This window comes from Netta rufina (assembly GCF_964035555.1).
Source record: "Netta rufina genome assembly, chromosome: 20".
Classification (NCBI taxonomy): domain Eukaryota; kingdom Metazoa; phylum Chordata; class Aves; order Anseriformes; family Anatidae; genus Netta; species Netta rufina.
The window spans coordinates 7,592,039-7,613,681 of NC_140144.1; the positions used below are offsets into that span (position 1 = coordinate 7,592,039).

General features: G+C 43.9%; 1 protein-coding gene across 1 annotated transcript in view; it reads left to right on the plus strand.

The window, feature by feature from the left end:
- Positions 1–11,793, plus strand: part of AK8 (adenylate kinase 8) — a gene marked incomplete at both ends in the record, with an annotated part of 68,279 nt that extends 56,486 nt beyond the window's left edge. Inside the window, 2 exons of the mRNA XM_084298765.1 lie at positions 8,836–8,916; positions 11,547–11,793. Coding sequence (XP_084154891.1) covers positions 8,836–8,916; positions 11,547–11,793 — 328 coding nt within the window. The remainder of the gene's footprint in view (positions 1–8,835; positions 8,917–11,546) is intronic.
- Between the last annotated feature and the right edge of the window lie 9,850 nt (positions 11,794–21,643).

Sequence of the window (21,643 nt, forward strand, 5' to 3'; positions counted from 1 at the left end):
TCTGCTGCTCCTCGGTATTAAAAAAAAATCCTGCAGCTTAGTTTACCAATATTTTCTCTGTGCTGAAGTCAGCATAGAATATTAGTGTCCAAAAAGTTGTAAAACAAAAGACTATCATATGTTGCACCTTTTAATCATGTAATTGCTGAGTGACATTTAACTCTGAGGCTTTAAGTTACTCCTTTGTCAGCCAGCCTTCTCCTTCTGCCCTTCGCATTCCTCCCTCCTCTCGAAGCAACCTGCTTTTGCAGAGTAGTGCTTTAACTACACTGAAGTTTGGCTGGGCTTCTACATATTACAGCAGCAACACGAAAGCAAACAATTGAAGTATTTGAGAACAATGAAATATGTATGGCTATCTGTGACAGCCCTATAAAGCAGAGCAATTAGCCGCGTAATCCGAGAAAGCCAAAGCGACCGGCAGCCCACGGTTCCCTATTAGTTAAATGCTTTTTGTACGTCCTCATCCCATCAAATCAACTAACACTTCCTTTAATTGGTTCATGAATTATACAGCTTGGCTGCATTATAATTTAATCACCAGTAAACATTCCTGGGGCCCGCTGTAAAGTGTATAGCGCTCATTAATTCCTTAATTTCAGCAGATGGAAGGGGAGATCGGATGAACGGTGGCAGTACAGAGCGCCTTGGGCAATGGAAGAAGGAAAAAAAGGTGGGGGGCCGTTTAGGTTTTTTAAGGGCTGTCAGAAACTCAATCTGTGAGCTGTCAGCAGCTTGGACCCGCTTCCCCCCGCCTCCCCCTGCCTTCACCCCACCTACTGCTGCAAGTGACTGACGGATTCATATGGAGGCTTGTCAACCCGTCTTTAAACATCAAGCCAGCGGGTAAACCAAGCCCAATGTAAATTAATTCTTGTCTTACGGGCCCCCCTTTCTCTGTCCCCATGAATATTTCATGGCGGGCAGCATAAATATTAATTCTAATAGCTCTGCACAGTGGTTATTATTTCTGTTTTATGACAAATATTCATAAAATATTCAGGACCCTTTTTTAGAACATTTACACACTTGATTGTGAAATTTTCCAGCTTCCTGGGGACACAGTAAACATATTGGGGTTCTCTTGATGGACTTTTTTCTCTCTTAATTAATACTACGCCACATTAATATTTAATCAGATTTAGTTTTCTTTTCCCCAGAAGTGAACCCTATTACATTTGAGGATTTATTTGACAGTATTTAAACAGGGAATTTTTATTCCCTATTATGAAATTGGTTTCCTTTGACACATATATAAAATGACACGTTATAATCCATTCTTTTATTCCCTCCCCTTGCCCCCAAATCATACACTTTCTGGTGTCAGGTCTTTAATTTATCTTATATACCAAATATCCTACCAACAACAAAAGTTAGTGTTTAAATGCAGGGAGTGGGGGGACTTTAATGTAGCATTTTACAAGAACACTTAAGTTTAAGCATCATTTACTATAAATTTGATTCCATTTATTTAAAAGAAAGAAAAGCATAGGTTTCCTTGTTGGAAACAGGAGGTACTAGAGAAAAGCTGCAGACAGATAGCAAAGGCATCCGTTCTGATATGAGTTTGCTAGTGCTTAACCCTGGAGTTCTTGCTCCACTCAAAATTTGCTCTGCAGAATCTCATTAATGCAGGGGAGGGTTGCGAGCATCTGAGGAAACACGTCTGCATTTGGGGGAGCAGATTCAGGTTCCTGACCTCGGGCCTCTGGGGCTGCAGAGGCTTTCGATTATCTGAGACCGAGTTTGATTAACCTTCCGGATTGTGGAAATCGTGTCAGCCACATTACTCTAAAGCAGTGCTGGCTGCCATCTTATTCTGTGATTCATAAAGCACCGCTGGAATGAACTCCAGGGGGAATGCAAAGATGCTAGAATAACAGCTGAGAGTAACAAGGAGGCAAAGAATAGAAATGAGGGGAGAAATGTAAAGCAGTTTTGCATGGAGGTAGTACTGCATCCAAGCCACTTATTACGCAGGGAAAGAGTTAATATTGCCTTAAAGAAGCGATTCAAAAGAAGATTTAAAAATGCACCGAAGCCCCTAGTATGGGAACATTTGCTCTGCATACGTGTGCTTCTCACCACGCTTATGTAACGTTTACACAGCCGGTAGCTCTCCCAACCGCTGTCGCATGGAAGGGCTCTCGCTGCCAAAAGGCCTGGGGTTCTTCACTGCTGTGAGCCCGTGTGATGCCAGTGGAGCTACTTTGCTTTGCCCCAGCTCCAGACCCAGCCCCTTGTTCTGTAAAGCAGGCAGGCAGCGCTACCCCGCCAGCCTGCGCCTGGTCCCTGCGTGTGAGCCACCGCGGCACCCGCTGCGATGCTACTGGGGTGGGCTATGGGATGGACCCTGTCCCCTGGCTGCAGAGCCCAAGCACATCTAACCACGTCTGATCACATCTAACCACATCTAACCTGTGGGTGGGAAACGTCTAAGAGAGTCAGGATTCTGCACTGGAACGGCTGCAGCTAAAAAGGATGCTGTTCATCCTCCCCTGGCCAAAAGCCACGTCCTGGGAATAGCGCCCCACTTAACTGCCTTTTGTCGTCACCTGACAGAAACGCAGCCCTTTGAAAAGTAAGATCCCATGCCCACAAATTGCTTGTCATCAAATGAATCCTTATAGGAACTCAGTGAGCAAAGCGCTCGTGCCGATTAACCTGTTTTAGTCTTTATGCAACGTATTTTCCCTTACGGTCAAAACCTAGAGGGTGAAATTACTTCCCAAAATAGAAGCAAGCATCTTTCCTCAGAAGATATCCCAGAACTTGAAAGACATTGGTGAATAAACCTCCCAACAGCTCCTTCCATAAATAAGAGATAAGGATCATTTCATCCATCGCAGAGAGATGCAGAAGCAGCATTTAGGGTAGGAAGTAAACTAAGATCCGTGTTCAGTCGGTTGTGCAGCCTTAGAAGATCATTTGTACTCTGGGTACTCATGGGCAAAATACTGGGTTTATAGCTACACTGAAAGACAGCTGAACGAGACGGGGGGAAAGGTAGATGGGATCTGTGTAACCAGTTTAATTTTTAAGAGGGAATTTGGGGGTGCAGAATGTAACTATGGAGATATAAGGTGCGCTGAATCCTGTGGCTGGGCCACTCATTCTTGAGAAGAGACTTAGCCAAGGTTTCAGGTCCAAGATGTGTCTATACTACAAGAAAGGGAACATTTGTTAGCGGAACTTCTTGATCTGAATCAGGTGGCTGCTTAAATCATCGATACAGACAAGATGACCTGGGTTTTAGCTGGGAACAGTCACTTGGATTCAATGCTGAACTCCCTTCTACCTGTCAGCTTGAACCGGTACCTTGTTGCTTTGCCATATCGCTGTGATAACTCGGTGGCTCTCAGGAAAAAGATCCTTGCCAGGCCTGCCATCTTACCTGTACTTGGCTTGCTGTTCTTCTGTGATAGAGAGGTTTGTAGTGTTATGCATTTTTGGAAACCTTTAAGACCAAAAAAATGTGGTCAATTTTAACAGAGGGTCTTATAGTTTAGACGAATTCAGGAAAGTTGTGAGAGATGCTGCTTGTCTCCCTGCCAGTTCAGTCCATAATGCCCCCCAAGGCTTTTTATCCTTTTGTGAGAACTGTCTTATTTCCTTCTCTGCCTGCTTTGGCTCTGTTTTATGAGCCAAAAGGAGGAGCTTGCATTCGTGCCAGTGGTCACACAAGGATTTTACCTGTGGTAGCCCTTCAGAGAGCTACTGCATCCATGCACTTCAACAACCTTTCTTTTCCAATTACAAAAATTGTAACCACTGCATTGCCAGAGCTAAGTCCTCCAGGAGAGTTACTCTCCAGAGGGAACCACAGTATCAGATAACCCTGTATTGATACCACCCTGCTGTCTAAGATGTGTTGTGCCCTTTCAAAGACTCCATTTTCTAGCCTTGAACTTGACATTTTCTACTTGTCTGCCTAGAAAAAGGAGTAAACTTTGGCTTCTTCCCTCTCCTTCCTCTCCCTCTTTTACTCTCCCTCTCCCTCTCTCTTCCCGTTCTCTTTAGCTCACGTTTATGGGCGGTTCTGTCAAAGTTCTGCCAGCAAAGTTTGCCGTAACTTTGAGATCACACAGGCATCTGATCCATTTTTTTTTTTTTCTTAAAGCAGGCTGATGTGGTATGTTGTAAACTGCCAGGAGCACTTGCTAATTTAGTAGTTAATGACAGTCACAGAGAGTGTTTTTCTTGCCCCTGGAGAGGCTTTAGACACAGCTGGGGTAGATTTGCCACTATCAATTATGCACAATTTTAAACAAGAATTGGCCAGCAGGGGCCTCTTTTTTTGCAGAGCGTGGAGCGTGAAGAATGGGAATATGGCAGCTGGTACCTGCCTACGAGGGGGAAGATATATAGGAGTCAAGAAAATAAGGGAAAGATTAATAGCTTACTATTTTTAAAGTTGCAGTTTCAACTCAAAAGTTTAAATGCTACATTAAAAGTGGCCCAGTGCTGTTTTTTGTTGTTGTTTGCATTTTTGTTGGATTATTACTTTTTTAATTCAAGCATCCAAACTTTACTGCAGGGCTTGATCTGGCCCTAGTGGAGCCACAAGCAAGCCAGGAATCTCTGTGTTTTAAAAGCCAGCTGGGGAGTCAAGATCCTGCCTCAGATATTATGCCACGCTCTCTTTTCATCCTGAAATGAAAACAAGGTATGAATTCAATTAGATTTAACGTTTTTGGTCAAATTTCACAGACAACAATTTTACAAAAACAGCTTGGCTTTGGGCTCCCTTCCACTAATGTCAATCCCAAATAGTTCCAGGTAATAGGAAATGCCAAGGATGAGAATCCGACCTAAGTAAATAGCTCAGGTCTAGAACAGTCAACACCTGGATCGTTCATCTAGGTCAGGCTCATAAAGTGGCGATGTTTAAATTACAGGACCAAAACCTGTGAAAGGCCACGGCCTGCAGGCAGAGTTTGGATCTCTTGAGATGTGAAGGCAGCTGGCAGGGCAGCGGAGCCATCCTGGAAGGTGACTCGGTACCTGTCTGGGGAGGGAAGCGTGCCTTAATCCCTAGCTCAGTGACACAACACTTCTTTTTCTTCATGGCAACACATTTTTTCCATTATAGGTGCTTTGAGTCAGTGACATTATATCCGCAAAACAGGAAAACCACCTCCAAAAAATTCTCCGGAGGACAACTCTCAGCACTGACAGTTGTTAATAACTTGGATTAACTAGGTTGTTTGCCATCTGGAACAAATGCGGTGCTCAGGATTAGAGGAGTGCTGCTGTGGAGGTCAGTAAGCTTCCTTCGCTTGCTGTAGGGCTGTGACACATTTTTCCAAAAATGTCTCGTGATCATGCTTGAAATAAAACTTACTTTTACCTTCTCCTCTCTCCATTTGCAAAGGGAAGCCACCACAGTGCCCTGGTGACCTCTAAGATGTTAGACAACACTGACTAGTCCAAAGCCAGAAGCAACGGGAATGCTCTTTTGGAACATTAGGAGGCTGGTAGGAAAGCAGTGTTATATTCCAGCTTTTAGATACCCTACGTATTTCATCGTCCTCCAAAGGCAGGCTAGTTCTCATAACAGGGCCTTCGACTAGGTACACAGTGAAGGTGTCATCAACATTATTAACTTGTTTAAATTGAATCTCTGTAATGTATCTGAAAGCTGTAATAGATTAGATAAGTGATACCAAGTACAGTGGGAAAGAGGCAGGATTCTGACATATGATTTTTTTCCCTTCAATATTTGTGTTCACAGTTTTATTACCTGTGAAAGCTAGCTGGCGGGCTGGACCTTCCCATCCCTGTCCTGGGAGGGTGAACAAAGGAGAGAGGACAGGGCTTTGCTTGTGAGTCGCTTGGCTTCACTCCTGCATCTAGCAGCGATGTTGCTGCTCAGTGGTGGCCTGGGGGACGTTTGTCCCCAGAGACCTGGGCTGAGAGGCTCTACCAAGTTGCACCCCACGGAAAACACTAAATTGGAACTGGATTCCAGTGATTTTTGGTTGGCACGAGATAGGAGCCGAGCCCGTGATTTGGGGGTGAGGATTCTTGGTACATCTCTGCCCAGCCTCTCCAGTGAGCACCTCTCGGTGCTGCTGACTGACACCACTCACCTGTTGCAGAGCCGAACGATCGGCTTGCCAACTCTGAAAGAGAAGCTGCTAGATGCTAATCTAGCAGCATAATGTGGTATCCTTTGATATGAAGCTGTGTTTCCTTGCCTCCCTGTCTACCAATTCTGATGACATCTGTTTCATATTTCTCCTTGATAGAAGTTGTGACACATTACAACATACAAAGCCTGGCTGATTCCTAAAGCGAGCTTCACAGATGATGCATTTATGTGGGAAAAAAAAAAATTACATTCTGTCTGTGAAAGGGGCCAACCTCTGTTTGAATCCAGTACTTGCAGGGAGTTGTTCCAGTTACTGCGCTAAATACTGGATCAAGGTTGTGGATGCAGTTCTCTTTCTTAGAGGATTTCCAAGAGAAATCCAGCAAAGGTGTTACCTGGACAGTTTGAGGGGCTGGTTTATGTGATCAGAATCACGGCAGCTGACAGGTGGGCACAGGAAATGTTGCTCAGAAATGCCTTGAAGCTACCAGAAATAGCAGAAGGCTGGCACCTCACGGAGTGCATGCATGTAAATGGGTTTACTCGTGTGAGTAAGCCTCCTGGGGCTACATAATAGACTGTGTGTGTTACGTGGCTCCTTCAAAATGATCATAAAGCTTTCTAATTGGAAGTACTTTAAATCTACCTGATGGTTCTGTCTGTGTTTTCCCCCTTCATCTTTTTCCTGCTTCTGAACAATTTTACACTGACAGCCCCAGGGCGCGATGCTTTCTCTCATCTCCGGGGATGTGCGGTGCGGCGGGGTGAGGCGTCCCACCTCCAGCTGGAAGGACAGTAAGGCGAGGAGTTTGTGCTGTATATCGTGTGTGCCTTCTTACAACCCATCCAGGGGAAAAAAAATCCATATTAGCAGGGATGTCTATACTCTCCCACATCTTCCCCCTACACTTTTCTTTAATGGTGACACCAGACTGGATAATAAGAAGCGTCTCATATAAAAGAGAAGGGAAGCTCAGACAAGGCTTTCAGAGTTCATTTTGTTGGCAGCTTTTTAAGTGGAGTTTTTTAGGCTCTTCTGTTTCAAACACCGTAATACTTTCTGAGTTAGTAACTATGAATTACGACAACCTCTCTTGATATGCCAGGTTATAATCCTTTAGTGGTTTTGTTTATTTCAGAATATAATAGGGAGCCGTATCAATTATCATGACTGTATAAATGTTGTTCCTCTCTACTAGAATATTCATCTTGAGCTACATCATCAGATGTTACCTGTTCTGACAATCACGTTTTTGTGCCATTGTTGGGCAACAGAAACAAAGAAAAACAAAATGTTAAGAGTGTAAGGGATAAAAGAGTGTTGAAACTGTTGTTCTTTTCCTGTCTTTGGAATCTCCGAGATCTTGAATGTTTTATTCCTGGCTGTTATTTGTTACCACAGTGTGAATAGAAGTCATTATCTGTAAACATTTGAAAAGAGAGATGATTTTCATAACTTTAAATCCTACAAAGGATTCTAGTAATCTGCTATGTGCATGCCAAGGTAAAGCTCAGCCTTTCATCTGGTCTGATCCCACCCAGTCAGTGTAAAATGTTCCTTTGGTGAATGTCTAAAGCATACAGTATCTTTTGTGAGAGGCAGACAAAAACAAAAGTAGGAAGTCTGGCCTTGAAGGCAGCAGCAGGAGAAGGTGTATTATAAAGGAAGATATACTTACAGCCTTCAGGATTTGTGCAGTTGGTGAGAGTTTGTTTTCATGAGTTTTCAAAGGAAGCCTTGTTTTGAATTTTGCTGCAAATGAATCATTAAATGTGATCTTTGTCCTGAGCTGCTCTATTGCAGTGCTGTCTTCCAGTGGCTGTGGGACTCTCTCTAGCCCAGGGGCTCACGTCCTCTCATCCTCAGCAGTTTGCTGAGAATTTTCTGCTGACAAATTGTTGAACTAGAATATAAAATTAACAGAACTGTTGTTCTAGCAGTCTCAACAGCAAGGCTGATTGTCAAGTGGGTTATACCACCCTGGGCCTTCCATACCCCGGCGCTGTTTGCTGTAGATCAACGCTAACAGAAAGGACACGGGATTGTCAGCACCATAATGTGACACGTATTAAATCTTATTACTCATTCTGCTTTAAAGGATGAACGATAGGAGTGTGAGACAGGAGGGCTCACACTGTGGGGCTGTGTGGGGAGTAAAGGGTGAAAGAAGTGAAAGTGGGCTAAACGAGCAAGAGGGAAAACATTCATTGGCACCGAGTTGTGTTGTGGTGTTATTAGGGAAGGACCCATAACACTGGCACACCGGCGCTTTTTCTGTCCTATACAGGAACAGTAGCAATATTTTATTTACCTGATGCAGAATGTGATTGCGATTGTATTTTCAGTTGCATTGAGTAGCTGGATTCAGAAAAAGATCAGAGGTAGCTGCTGGATTGTGAGTGGTCCAGGACAGACTCTGATATTGGCTCCGACTGCAATTCAGTCACTGGTGTCCAGCCAGTTTGTTAAGCCCTGCCACTCACAGAACCGCTCATGTCGCATATCAAGGAGCTCCTGCCTTTAAAACACAATAACTGCTCTCCTGGTTTGAAGACTAAACAAGGTGGGAGAAGAGCCAGAGAACAGAGCTCCCGTGCATGTGTTACCTTCTGATTCACTAAGGCCTGACGGACACTTCCATGTTTCTGTGTTCCTTTAGGATAAGGAGGAGCTCGTACTCCAAAGGTCACAAGTGCTGTTCTCAGGATGTTAATGCTCTTACTCATTGTGTTCTCCACAGGGTATTTTTCTTCAATCTTCCCTATGAATCCATCATGGAACGACTGTCTCAACGGAGGGTCGATCCAGTCACTGGGGAAAGGTTAGCACTGATGTCTCATGTATAACATTTTTTAAGACTGCCAGCAAGATGAAAGCACCAGGTAGACTTCATAGAAATCTAAGAAAAGTCAGGAATATCGTACTCATGTTAAGGGATTCCTTAAGAGAAAAGTTAAAATTTTCATAGCTACTCAAGTACCAACCCACCTACCGACTGCAGCAAGCTCCTGCTCTCAGAATAGGGCATTTGAAAATCCCAGAGACTGAAATCTGCAGTAGCAAGTAGCTCAGCTCTTAACATTGTAATGGTAACTAAATTGGCTGGTAAAAATAATGCTGAGGGAAGATGTCTGAAACCTAGCCTAAATGCAGATAGTTTTCAGACATTCCCATGGGAATTTTGAAGGTTCCCCAGCTGGAGAAGATGGAAATCTTGCTGCATTTTACTTCCCCCACCTCCTGTGTTGGTTCTGTGTACTGTGAGATATTAACACATCTCTTTCTCAGTAGAGCAAACTTGTTTGAGTCACAGAGTTAGTGTAAAATTTGGTTCTCAGATGTGGCAGTTTGTCTTACTGGCAGTCCCATTGCCTTATTTCACCAGTGACCTTCAGGTTTACTGTTGTCCCCACCCTTGTTTTGGGGGGAACCAGTAACAGTGAAATACCATCCGAAATACCTGCTGGACTTGGAGCAGGAATTCCAACTTTCACCTGTCCCCTCTTTTTATGATTAACATCTTGAATGGAAATTACCCCACACTTACACCGTAAAGCACAATTTTATTTTCTTAATGTTTAAATGTATCCTGTTGAATCAAAGACAAATACGGAGCTCTCCAAGATTAAGTCCATAAATACTGGATTTGTGCCAAAGTGATACATGATTATTCAGACATCTCACTCTAGGTGTGACATTAACTGGTGACAGCAGCAGTGATTTGCTGTAAGTGTTCCCTTTGTTTTAGTAATAAGTGATGCAGTTGTTCAGAAGAAATGAACACTACGAAGCAAATCATTCACACATCTTTGCATTTCTTATCATTAGGATTAGCCTGTTCAGTATCTGCTCCAGTTAACACGCTTTCTTCTTCCAAAGTCTGGGTTTTATTCCTTCCAAATTCATTGTGAATTGAATTGTTTTAGATGCTGTATCTAATCCTCGGCATTATATTAAACCTGCACCACTGGCTACAGTGCAGTGAAGAGGGTGGCCTTCAGCTGTGCTCTAAATAATCCTGATGTGGAATGAACTCTGTGTCCACATCATTGTACCAGCTGGGGCTGTAATGCAGCTCTCTGCAGAGACATGGAGAATCTGCTTCTCTCCTTGTTTTTGCATGTATTGGCTTTACAGGGTGAGGGATAAACTGGTCTTGTGTCATCAGACACAAAGGGCACAGAAGACATTCAGTCAGAAGTAGAATTACTACAGCAGGAAATTTAAATATGTGTTTGCAAAAGAGCTTTTAGAAATTGCTGAAAGCCTCTGGCAGTACAGAAGCATTGTCAAAATACTTTTTGGTGTGTGCTGTTTGGGCAGACTGAGCTGGACTGCAGCAATGCTGCGGGACTCTGGTGATGAAAATCCTCTGACTTGCTAAAGATTGCTGACTAAATGAATGAACCCACAACTGGGGATTCAGGGAAGCTGAATTCTGGCATCTTGGGAATCGGGAGTAACTAAAACCTATCTTGGATTGAGTTAGCCTCTTTTTATCTGCAGCTACTATAAAAAAGTGCTAAGAGTTACATTCTACCTGGTATCCTCCCAGAAACAGAGACCGAGGTAGGGTACGTGTGTCTTCTTAACTTCCTCCAGTGACCTGTGCTGACAGCATTAACCCTACTGGCCAGTGGCTTATCAAGAGAAAACAGGTCTCTCTTTCACACTACAGCAGACCTGTCTTTCACACTCATGCCAGTGGTGATTTGGAGGCTGTGTCACGTGAGGGCTGTGCTTCAGCTGCCCTTCTGCCATTTGCTGGAAACGCTCAGCCACATCCCTGCTAAGAGGAAATACTTGTAAAGTGTAGTTTGGGCAACACCAGCCCTGTTCTTGCACTTTTGAATCTTACCAAGAAAGTCCCCAGTGTCTGAGACCCTTACACACATTTTAAGTGCAGGTCCCTCAGCAGTGCCTGGATGCAGGGCTACGTTTGGACTCTGCTTCAGTGCAGAGAAAGCACTCAAAGTTCAGCAGATTTTTTTTTTCTAATTAATGTCCAGTGTCAGCATAATGGTGCACAGCTAAGATTTTTAACAGATTTTTAAGACTTAAGTCAGGGGATTTTAGATGCTATTTTTAGGTAAGAATTAAAGATTACAAGTAAAACATGATACATTGGGATTGGATCTGGAACAGATCCACAAATGCTTCATGGGGCATGATAGGGATTTCTCTGCACCTGATGTGAAATATTTAAACACCACCCACAGTCTGTGTTACCTCGAGAGAAACTCTTGGCTCCTGAGCATCCAGCATTCCAGGGAGCAGGAACGCCAGGTAACTCACCCTGCAATTTCCAGTCATTGTTTTGAAACCCCAACCTAGAGCAGGAGGAGGCACTTCCAAGGAACTGGGATAGGCAAAACACGTGGAATATCTCAGGCATTGGCTGCTGTGCCCTCAGACTGAGCTGAAGCGGTGACATTTGTGTCTCATCTCCAGATACCACACGACATTCAGGCCAGCACCCACACCGGCGATCCAAGCCCGTCTCAGGCAGCACCCTAAGGACAAGGAAGAAAACATAGAGAAGCGTGTGGAGACCTACTACAGGAATGTCAAGGAGCTGGAGGAGTTTTATGAAGATGCCTTTTATGTCAATGCTGACCAAGATCCTCATGTTATCTTCGAGTTTATAGAAAGCTGTATCATTAAGCCCCTTCCATGCAAGAAGTTTAAATGCTTGTAATTGTTTCTTCGATAGCTGGTTTTAAATCTTTCCCTGTAATGTTTGCAGTCCAGTCACTGATGTGGCAGGTTCACAGGGGAGCAGGAACTCAGTCAAGCTGTGTTAAATTTGAAGCTTCCCAAGGTTAGATGAAGTACGGAGTTCTGTTTTGTGCTCTAAGGCATGAAGCACTGCAGCTGGAAAAATTCCTGCGTTAATTAAAACATCCTTTTCTGAATCTGTGATGGAGCGAACAGTAGTTTTGTCTTAACTGTGTAATACCATGCAGCCAACTTGGATCATTAAAGCTATTAGATGTGTTTCTGTCTTACTGCACTCCGTGGTCTCCACCAGAACTACGTGGGCCCGCCTGTCTGTCTCTGACAGTCTGCTGCAACCAAACACAACAGCAAATAGAAAAATGAAGCTTGCAGCTCTGCAGTGCACTTTTCCCAAATACAGCTGCAGTGTTTTGAGGCCAGGATGCCTTCTTAACTCAACTTGCTTGAAAAGTTCTGACAGAACAGCAGGACGGTCACGCTGTGGGTGCACCATCCTTCCCCACCACCCTGTTCTGCAGTTCCCCCACCAGGCAGAAAGACGCAGAGCACCTGAAAATAATATCTAGAGCTATAGGAAACTAGTTGCAGGTTCATCACTTTCAGAGCCCAATTAAGGCCATAACGAGCTGCAGGAGCCGATAGTTAACTGAATTCTGTTTTCCTCATGGAGGGAGGCTCTTAGCCTGTGCTGGAGGCTTTTCTGCAGCAGCCACACACCCCCGCTCTTATTTCCTGCTGACTGCAGCTGTGGCTGGCATAGCTGAGCTGTGGCTGGGGAAGTTGGTGCTCACGTTCTTTTGCTCTGGCTGGAACTGGTTGCCCTAAATATGCAGGTAAGTCTTTCTTAAATGGAAAATCCTTGATGAAAAGTACTGCACCGTTAGCTTGCTTAGACTAGCTATGGAAATGTGTGTCTTTAATGCTTCCTCAGGGAGGGGCGTTGTTTGTTGTGACTTGTAGCAGTGCTGAGTTTGATGCCTCTGTCATGTCTCCCTTTATTTCTTCTTTCTGTATGTGAGTGTGAATGAATTCCTTTTGACCTGTAGATGGGGAGGTGCCACAACTTTCTTCTTGAAGCCTTCTTATCTGGGAAGATGTGGGAAACACATAGAAATCACGTACCTCCTCCTTTTGGGCAGTACAGGCCTCCAGGAGCCTTTTGGTTTTGTACAACTTTTCTGTTCCTATCTTTTATCGTGTGTGTCTAGGTCTACACGGAGTACTGTAAGGATGTACATGCCCAAATCCTTCCTCGCACCTGTAGAGTAAATTCTGGAGGGAAGGCCCTAGTTATCCAGGTGGCTCAGGGGATGTAGTTTTATTTTGGGGTTGGATAATGAGAGTTTAAGGTCAAGGTTTTCAAAACCTTTGGGAGGTTTGATGAATGGGAATTGGACTTTCCAGACTTGAGGATAGCCTTAAAAATCTCAGAACAAATATCTTTAAAACCTAGGAAAAGCAGCTCCCCTGGCACTGCCAGCACAAGTTGAATCCTCTGGGCCTCTTGTACTCGGAAACGCCAGGCTGAGGCTGTGGCTGCTCCCTCTGCACAGGACCCAAGCGCACACCCTGGTGTAAAGCTGGGCCGGGGCATTTGTAAGGGTTTTACCTGTTACAAATGCGCTGTTTGGTAACCTACTCGGGCAGCTGTTTTTTATGCTATTGCTATAAAGATTTGCTGTAGCATTCACGCATAATTGGGAGCCCTTCTATTAATAATACATGGGAAGCTCATCTTGCTAATATCACCTTCATCTGAATGTTCCAACTAAATATTTTGATAGATGAAATGGATAGAGAGTGTATTTAAATACTGTTTGTACTGCAGCTAGGGTACAAAAGGGACAGTGCATCTTTAATTAGACAGGTACATCTGCTTAATTAATTTAGCTGTAAAGCCCTTTTTCCTCTTCATTCTTTCATCTATATGCGGACGCTATATTAGTTCCGCTCTGCTGGTTCCATAGAAACTGAGAAAAAGAGCTCGTCTCATTGAGATGCGCTTGGCATGTCTGGGTACGGAGTCTCAGGTCAATGGTCAACCCCCAAGGGTTTGCAGCAGGCCTGAAGTGCAGAACGTAAGGGTTAGCAGAACATGCTAATACTCATGTAGAACTCTCCCTCGGAAACAACTAAAACAATTGACATTCATTTAATTACTGTAAACGAAACAGCCCCTGCATCACTTTGCATAGTAAAGCCTGTTAATACCAAAAAGGTTCAGCGGATGGGAGGAGGAATTAGGCTTTTATAATTGGAATGCAACACTTAAAAACCAATTTGGTAACTATGCTTGATTTTATTAGCATCTTATTCTGGCAAAACAAATGTTAAGCAATGAGAAAAACAAGGTAAAGAGGAGGTGGTGAGAACGCAGCAGGGAGCAGACGTTACTGATTGTACAGCCTGCCCAGTGCTGAAATGGACATCTTTTATCACTGTTTTTCGAAGACACTTTGCCGAGAGGGCTGTTTGGAGGTTGTGCTACACGCAATATGTTACGCTGTTAATTACGCAGTTCAGCACCAAGATGAACGCCTTCAGCTCTTCCACAAACTTTCATGTCCACCTGCTCCAGACAATGGATCCTTCGTGTGCTGTGGTGGAAGGATGCTGGAACGCCCCCAGGCAGGAATCCCAGTCCTCCAGCACCGTCTCTGCAGGGCAGCCCTGGAGCTCTTGAGACCTTTCCCCTGCCTCCTTCTGGTTTCTCACCTTTCCTCTTAAGGCTTAGATGCATCTTGGGTGGTGATGCCAGCACAGAAGCCTTAAATGGAACTGGTTTTACAGTCCTCTCTTCATGAAGGGTTGTAGGAGCTGTGACTGCAGGGAGGGAAGGGACAGGGAGGTGTTCTCACAGTTCCTGAAGGTTTGTTTTAGGTCAAAGATGAGCTTGGCAGGTTCCTGTGCCTCAGGGTCTGCTTCTCAGAGGTGCAAACTGTGGTTATGACCCTCTAACTGCCCACATCCAAATCAGAACCTTAAAGGTGACTTTGCCTCGTTCTTAATTCGTACAGAAAAGCATCTATGCCTCTCCATGAGCAGGCTCTCCTGGGTTACTTCCTTCTTTCTGCAACAAGAACTGTTTGATCCTATGGAAGAAAAGGAAAGGTGATTGTCAGCTCCACTAGAGCTGTGCTGCAGCGGGAAGGTCTCCTGCAGCATTGGTGACAGCTGGCTGTGCTGCTTGCCCTATGAGATAAGGATGGAGCAAGCCAGTTTGGCACCTAGGAGTCAAACCTGCCAGTGCTGCAACTGGGAAGTCACTGCCCAGGTCTATGAAAACGGGCTCGAAAGCGTGGTTACAGACCTCCTGCTTCGCCCTTCTTCCATGTGTAGCCACACAGGTAACTAGTGCTTATTCCCCTGCCCCAGCTACTTGGATACTTACAGACAGCGCCCAGTACTCATTACTTGCTTTAACCAAGCAGTTTCCATTGCAAATAACTCCTCAGAATTAATGAAATGAGGCACATTCATCTCACTTATCTAGAAAAGCACTTTATTAAACCTGCAGAACAGCTAAAACTGTCTAAACTCTTCTCATATCTGGAAAGATTAAAATCAAGAGCTAATCTTTAATCTGCCTTTGGTCAGCTTAGGCTAAAAATCATTTATGCTTCTAGTCTACAAATGAGGCCCAGGGTTACCACAGTCTCCAAGGAGCTGTCCGCCTGCAGCGTGCAACTCCCTTGAAACAAACAGCACCCGGCCCCAGCCCTGTGGGGGCCTTTCCCACAGCTCCTGCTTGAAGTCTTTCAGATACTGTAGCTGAGAAGTCTGACTTTCACAAGGCGTAGGGTCTACTTTGCTGCTCCGTGTAGTCCTTCTGGAAGTGAGATTTTTATTACTAATTTTAAGCATGAAGGACTGAGTCCTGTTCTTTCTTGCCGGTCTCAGCTCTTGACTCTGCATGTCCCTCCCAGGAATTCAGTCCCTTAAAATACAGATGTTACAAAACTGAACTTTATTTATTTAGAATAAAAAAGGAGCAGGATTACAATGCTACTGTCGCAGTATACAAAACATTCATCCAGGTTTGCTTCACGTGTACAAAATGTGCCATATACACAGCATCAATATTCACAGCAGCTTTGTCAGACCCTCCATGAACTAAGTCTCAAAGGAAGAATCCAGGAAGTAAAGATTAAAACTCAGCTTTGTTTCTCATTCAGCCTGGTGACCACACGGTCTGCCAGCTACAACACTCGCACCCCGGAATGGAATTGAAGTAGCACAAAGAGATCAATTAGATTAGCAGAGCAATTAAATCAAACTTTTCTCTGAACAGTTCCATTTGGATGGCTCTTGACTCTTCCCTTTTCAGGACTGGCTTCCTAATTTTAGCATTAAATAAGAATGCTGCGGAGCTGGCATGGCCCTGTAACTCCTGCTGTAGGCTCTCAGCAGTGCGTGAGTCCTCCTGTGATGAAGATGCTCCAACTCAGATATTCACATTTGGATTGATTCAGCTGCAGCCTAAGACAGCACAGAGAATCACTCCACTTTCTGCTCTGAACTGTAGTGTAGTTAATGCTAATAAGTGCCCTGGGTACCTGCTGCGTTGCGACAATGCACGACCAGCCAGGACTGCTTTCAGAGGCAGCTGTGACACTCCTGAGGTCACTACCCAGATCATGCACGCAGATGACAGACCAGCAGGAGTTCTAGGTCTTGCAAATAAAGAGAGCTAAAAACTGAATCAGCACTAATAAAATTTCGCGGTGGAATAAAATGTTCCAGCTGACACCAAGGGTCTGGGAACACCTCCAGTGTGAAGTATTAATGCATACCTTGTGTGAGTTAGAGCGGAGTATCGCACAGACTAATTTAAGTGACAGTATGTGCACAAGGCCCTCCGTGAGAAGTGGAAACAAAAGCTCTGTAGACATTGCTGTACGTACACACTAGCCTCTACAAACTGAAAAACCATCCTGGACTGAGACTTCCAAGAGAAGGCAAAAATCTGTCTTGTCATGATTCCTCCAACTTCAGTAGGTAGGGCAGGAATCTAGGTGCACTTGAAGCTCCAGTTGTCCTTGTTTACCCATATGGAGGGGGGAAGCAGCTTTACCAGTGGAGCAGTAAACTAGCAGGCATCTCCACACAGAAGATGGTACCAGCTCTGGTTAAAGGATAAACCCCTGCCCTCATCAGTGTGTGTCTAAAATGCAAGCGTAGTTCGTGCGTTTACAGGCCTGATAGAGAAAGCTCCAAAAGGGAACGCAAAAAGGGGGATGAGAACAGATAGCACTGATAACTACTTTGAGCATTTCACCTTTATTAGCTGAGATCCTCTAAGCTTTTTCTTCTGGTTAATTTTGGTACTCACTGTAAATCTGACTTTTGCCATGACGACCAATGCTCTGAGGATGGCTGCAAAAATAATACAAGCTAGTGCTCTGTGGCACCAGATTTTGAAGTTTCCTATATTGCTACTATACTGACCTTCGGTGTTTTGCACCCAAAGATGTCAAACTGAGCAACAGCTTAAGTGATTACCCCCAGCCTGCTCTGTGGTGAGGGCTCTGAGGAGTGGGATGGGTTCTCCTCCTTGTTCTCTCCTCTGATGCCATACCCAGAGGTGGCAACTGAGGCTCCAGTAATTGTGCCTGCACAGCTGCCCGCTGTTTCACAGCCTGGGTAAGCAATAAGGGAAGGGTTTTGTATTTGAGAAAAACTTGTCAAAACAGGTCTCCTGTTAATGTTAGTTTAGGGTATAACAGCACAAGTAGGGTTTATTAACCCTTAACTAGGACTATAAATGTTTGCGTTCAGCTCTTTCATGTTGAGAATCCCTCAATGAGGCTAGAATAAATGGTGATATGCTGCATAATCAAACCTAGTAAACTTAAGAAAATCAGGGAAATATTTATTTGCCTGTATGTATCTACTAGCAACCACAGTATTTCCTCTCTAAAAATATACAGTATGGACACTCAGGACACTGTCATAATGACCTGAAACTTTCACCTTAGTTCAGACAACGACATTTGTAGCACCAAGGCACAAAACAGCTGTCCAAAACCAGCCCAGAGCTGTCCTGCTAATCTGTTGAACAGTTTGGATTTCTTCATGCTAGGGGAAGAGTGACAGGCTTATTGTCAGCACAAGAAACTCTTGTGTTTGCTACCAAATGGTCAGGCAATTGAGAGCTTTTAACTATTCACTCGTTTATCTTGCAAAGCTTAGGGCAAAGACCTAGTGAGTAAATTGGTTTTGTGGGGCTTATTCTTCAAATACTTCACTTTGTGTCTCAGACCAGACTGGGCCATGACATGGGACAGCTCCACTGTGTACTAGTTGGGAAGGCAGCTCTGTTCAGGGCAAAATAGTGCAAGGACCTGGCAGCAGGTGCTCGTACCACCCTCATCTGTTTGCTTTCCCCATACACAGCATGAAAGCAAAGGTTTTCGTGAGGGAAAGCAGGAGGGGTAACGCAGCAGGGTGCTGCTGTAGCTCTGCAGGCTGCTACAGAACTCTAAGAGGAATGGGTCTAAACCCCACTAAACCCTAGAACTGAAGGCAGGAACCCAAGACAAATTACAGGTTTCTCCAAGGAAGTCTCAGCTGGTAGCTGGGCAGAAAATTCGGGTAAGCCCAACATCAGAAGTTCCTGTTCTGAGGTGTGCTGCTCTATTCAAGTCTACACTAGTTAAAAATACTCTTAGGGACCAATGATTGTTCTAAAAAAAATAAATCACAATACCTCTTTACCTGTTGTGAATGGGTCAGGGTGAGAAGTGAAAGCTTTGTGCTAAAGGATCTCCATTGGCATGCAGACAAAGCCGACATCACTGGCTTTAAAATTCCATTCTCCCAGCAGTCATAAATCAGGTTAAATGAACGGGCAATGGTATACTGAGTATCTACTGCCTTGAAAGACAAGGGAAATAAACATTAATGCTGAAATATTAGTGCTAGGTGTACTAGCTTCTACATGGCTAAAGCATTAGATCTCTAGGGAAACTCAAGAGAACTGCTAGAAGTGAGCACCAGGATGTCATCTAGTGATAAGTGTATTGAGCCTTTTGGTCAGCTAGATGTTTCAGCAGACCAAGATGTTGTTATGGTCTCTAAACCAGTATCAAAAAAAATTATATTTGACTTTTTTTAAAAAAAAAAAAAAAAAAAAAAAAAAACTTTTATACATGGCTCTGGAAAGTTCTCTTGCCTCCAGAATCAGGTGAATCTCTAAATTGGAACATTTACTCACTGAGAGAACTGGTCAGGACTGTCTAGATGAGGTCTTGGAGCTTCTACTCAGAATGGTTCCCCTACCACCACAAATTAACCCTTCTGTTCAGCTCGTGCTGAAAAATAGATGTTTTGTTTCCCCCAAGCCTCATTAACACTGGGAAGGAGAACAGAAATGCTGTCTCAGGTACAGTGCCTGCCTCAGACTGCGCACAAATTAGGTACCAAGGTTACTCTGACTTTGTTTTACTAGATACTATCACAATCCACATTTTCTTTCCACCCGGACACACAATTTTCAGTGCATGGCAATAAAAAACTAAACATTTCTTTAATACAGTTATGGTATCACTTCCAAGGTTATTTACAAACAAGACTGATTATTTTACAGATGAATGTGCTTATGCTGCTCTAGTCTACCATATTAATATTATTCTGAGTAAAGCACTATCATGCTTAATGCATGAAACACTGGGTAGTAAGGACAGCTGATGTGTTTTAATGTTAGCTGAAAAAAAAATTGCTCCTGCTAAAGGTTAAGGAACACTGAGAAAATATGCATAGTCATCAAATCAAGGAAACATAGGCACCAATCCACACATGCGTTGCTGGAGACTGATACTGTCGGGACAATTCCTTGATTTTTCCTCAAATAGCTACAGAGGACGTCACACACAGTCAGAAGTGTCATGAATCACAAACAGGGCAGCACATTGGAGTGTCCAAATTCATATTCTGAGGAATGTAAATACATGAATTTTATATTATTTGACATGTTTTTTAAGTTAACAAGACAACTGTACCATATAACCATACATATTTTAGAGGTATTATTCCTCTAACGCTGCATAGGAAGTTGAAAAGGATTCTCCTGCTCCCCATATGAACTAGATGCCAAAGACAGAAAGAATCTTTTTCTGACAGGACGGTTAGAAAGCAGAATAAATTTCTGGGCTCAGCCATGCTACATCATTGGCATATTTATGAATCTCTTGAGAAAAAGTCAGGGTTATACAAGAGAAGCTTTACCAGGCTCCAAGACCAGCTGTGGAAACTTTGCCTCTAACATGTTAGCCATGTTGGGGTTTTTGTTTTGGTTTGCTTTTACTGCATTATTATGAAACGAGAAACTGCCCGCTGGGAGTGATTAATTGTGTGTCCCATTTCTGTAAAGCAACATATCAGGGAGACTCAGTTCGATTGCAAGTACAGTAGATGGGTAATGGTTGTGGTACCGAGTTGCACTGGAAAAGATTCTTGGTGGTAGAGGGTTAAGTGAAACAGAAGGCGTACTGGCAAAAGCTAGGAAGTGGTTAGAGCTTAGTTTGGAAAAAGAAAGTGGGGCAACAGACGTGAGCATTGGAAGTTATATATATATATTAGTGTTTAATCGAATTGCTAATAGTTTAATAATTATTACATTAAAAATTATTACTGATCCGTATTTGACACAGGCAGCCAATTTGACCCTTCTGACTGCAATACTGTTACAATAGTTGAAAGGCAGTTAAGTCTTCTAGACTTTACATGGTCTGTTCTGAAAGTAGTAGGACTCATTTAAAAAAAAAAAAAAAAAAAGTTTATTCATGAGAATAGAACAAATGATTAGAATTTTTCAAAGTAGCACCCTTCCGCATCTACACACCGCTGCCAATGAGTTTTCCAGTTTTCGTACGCCTCCAGGAACGCCTGGACCTGAATGCTGTTTAGCTCCCTCGTCACGGCCTCTTGAAGCGCCTCTACTGATGCGTGATGCTTCCCCTTGAGCGTCGATTTTATTCTCGGGAATAGAAAAAAGTCTGGCGGGGCCAAGTCGGGGCTGTAGGGGGGCTGAGGCAGCGTTGCCACCTTGTGCTGGGCAAGATTCTCCACTACATGGAACGCTGTGTGGCTCGGCACGTTGTAATGGTGCAGCCGCCAATTGTTGATGATGGCTGGGTGGACACGAGCAATGCGTTTCTACAGTCTTGTGAGGACTTACACGTAAAAAAACTGCATTAACTGTTTGTCCGGGTGGTACAAACTCTTTGTGGATGACTCCATGTCAATCAAAAAAGCAAATGAGCATGGACTTTTGCTTGGATTTGCTCATTCGTGCTTTCTTGGGGCGTGGGGAAGCAGGGGTGTGCCATTCTGTGCTCTGCCGCTTACTCTCCGGGTCGTATTCAAACACCTATGTCTTGTCACCAGTCACTACATTATCCAAAAAGTCGGGCTCCTCATTCACACGATGAAGAAGATCCTGGCAGATCGCTTTCCGGTTGGCCTTTTGCTCCTCTGACAACACTCGCAGCACAAACTTCACGCACACTTTCCTTATGGCTAAGTTTTCTTTCACCATCTCAAAAACTTGGGTGTGAGGAATGCTCAAGTCATCAGCAATCATTCTGATACTCATCCTGCGATCACGGTTCAGTAAATTTTTCACTCGCAACACATTTTCGTTGGTCTTGCTGGGCATCCGGAGCGGTTGTCGTCTTCCACTCTTTCCCTACCTTCTCGGAACAGCTTGTGCCACTCAAAAACACCCAATCTACCCATGGCAGCATCACCGTAGGCCTCCTTAGTCATGTCATGAGTCTCTTTGCCCGTTTTACCAAGCTTTACACAAA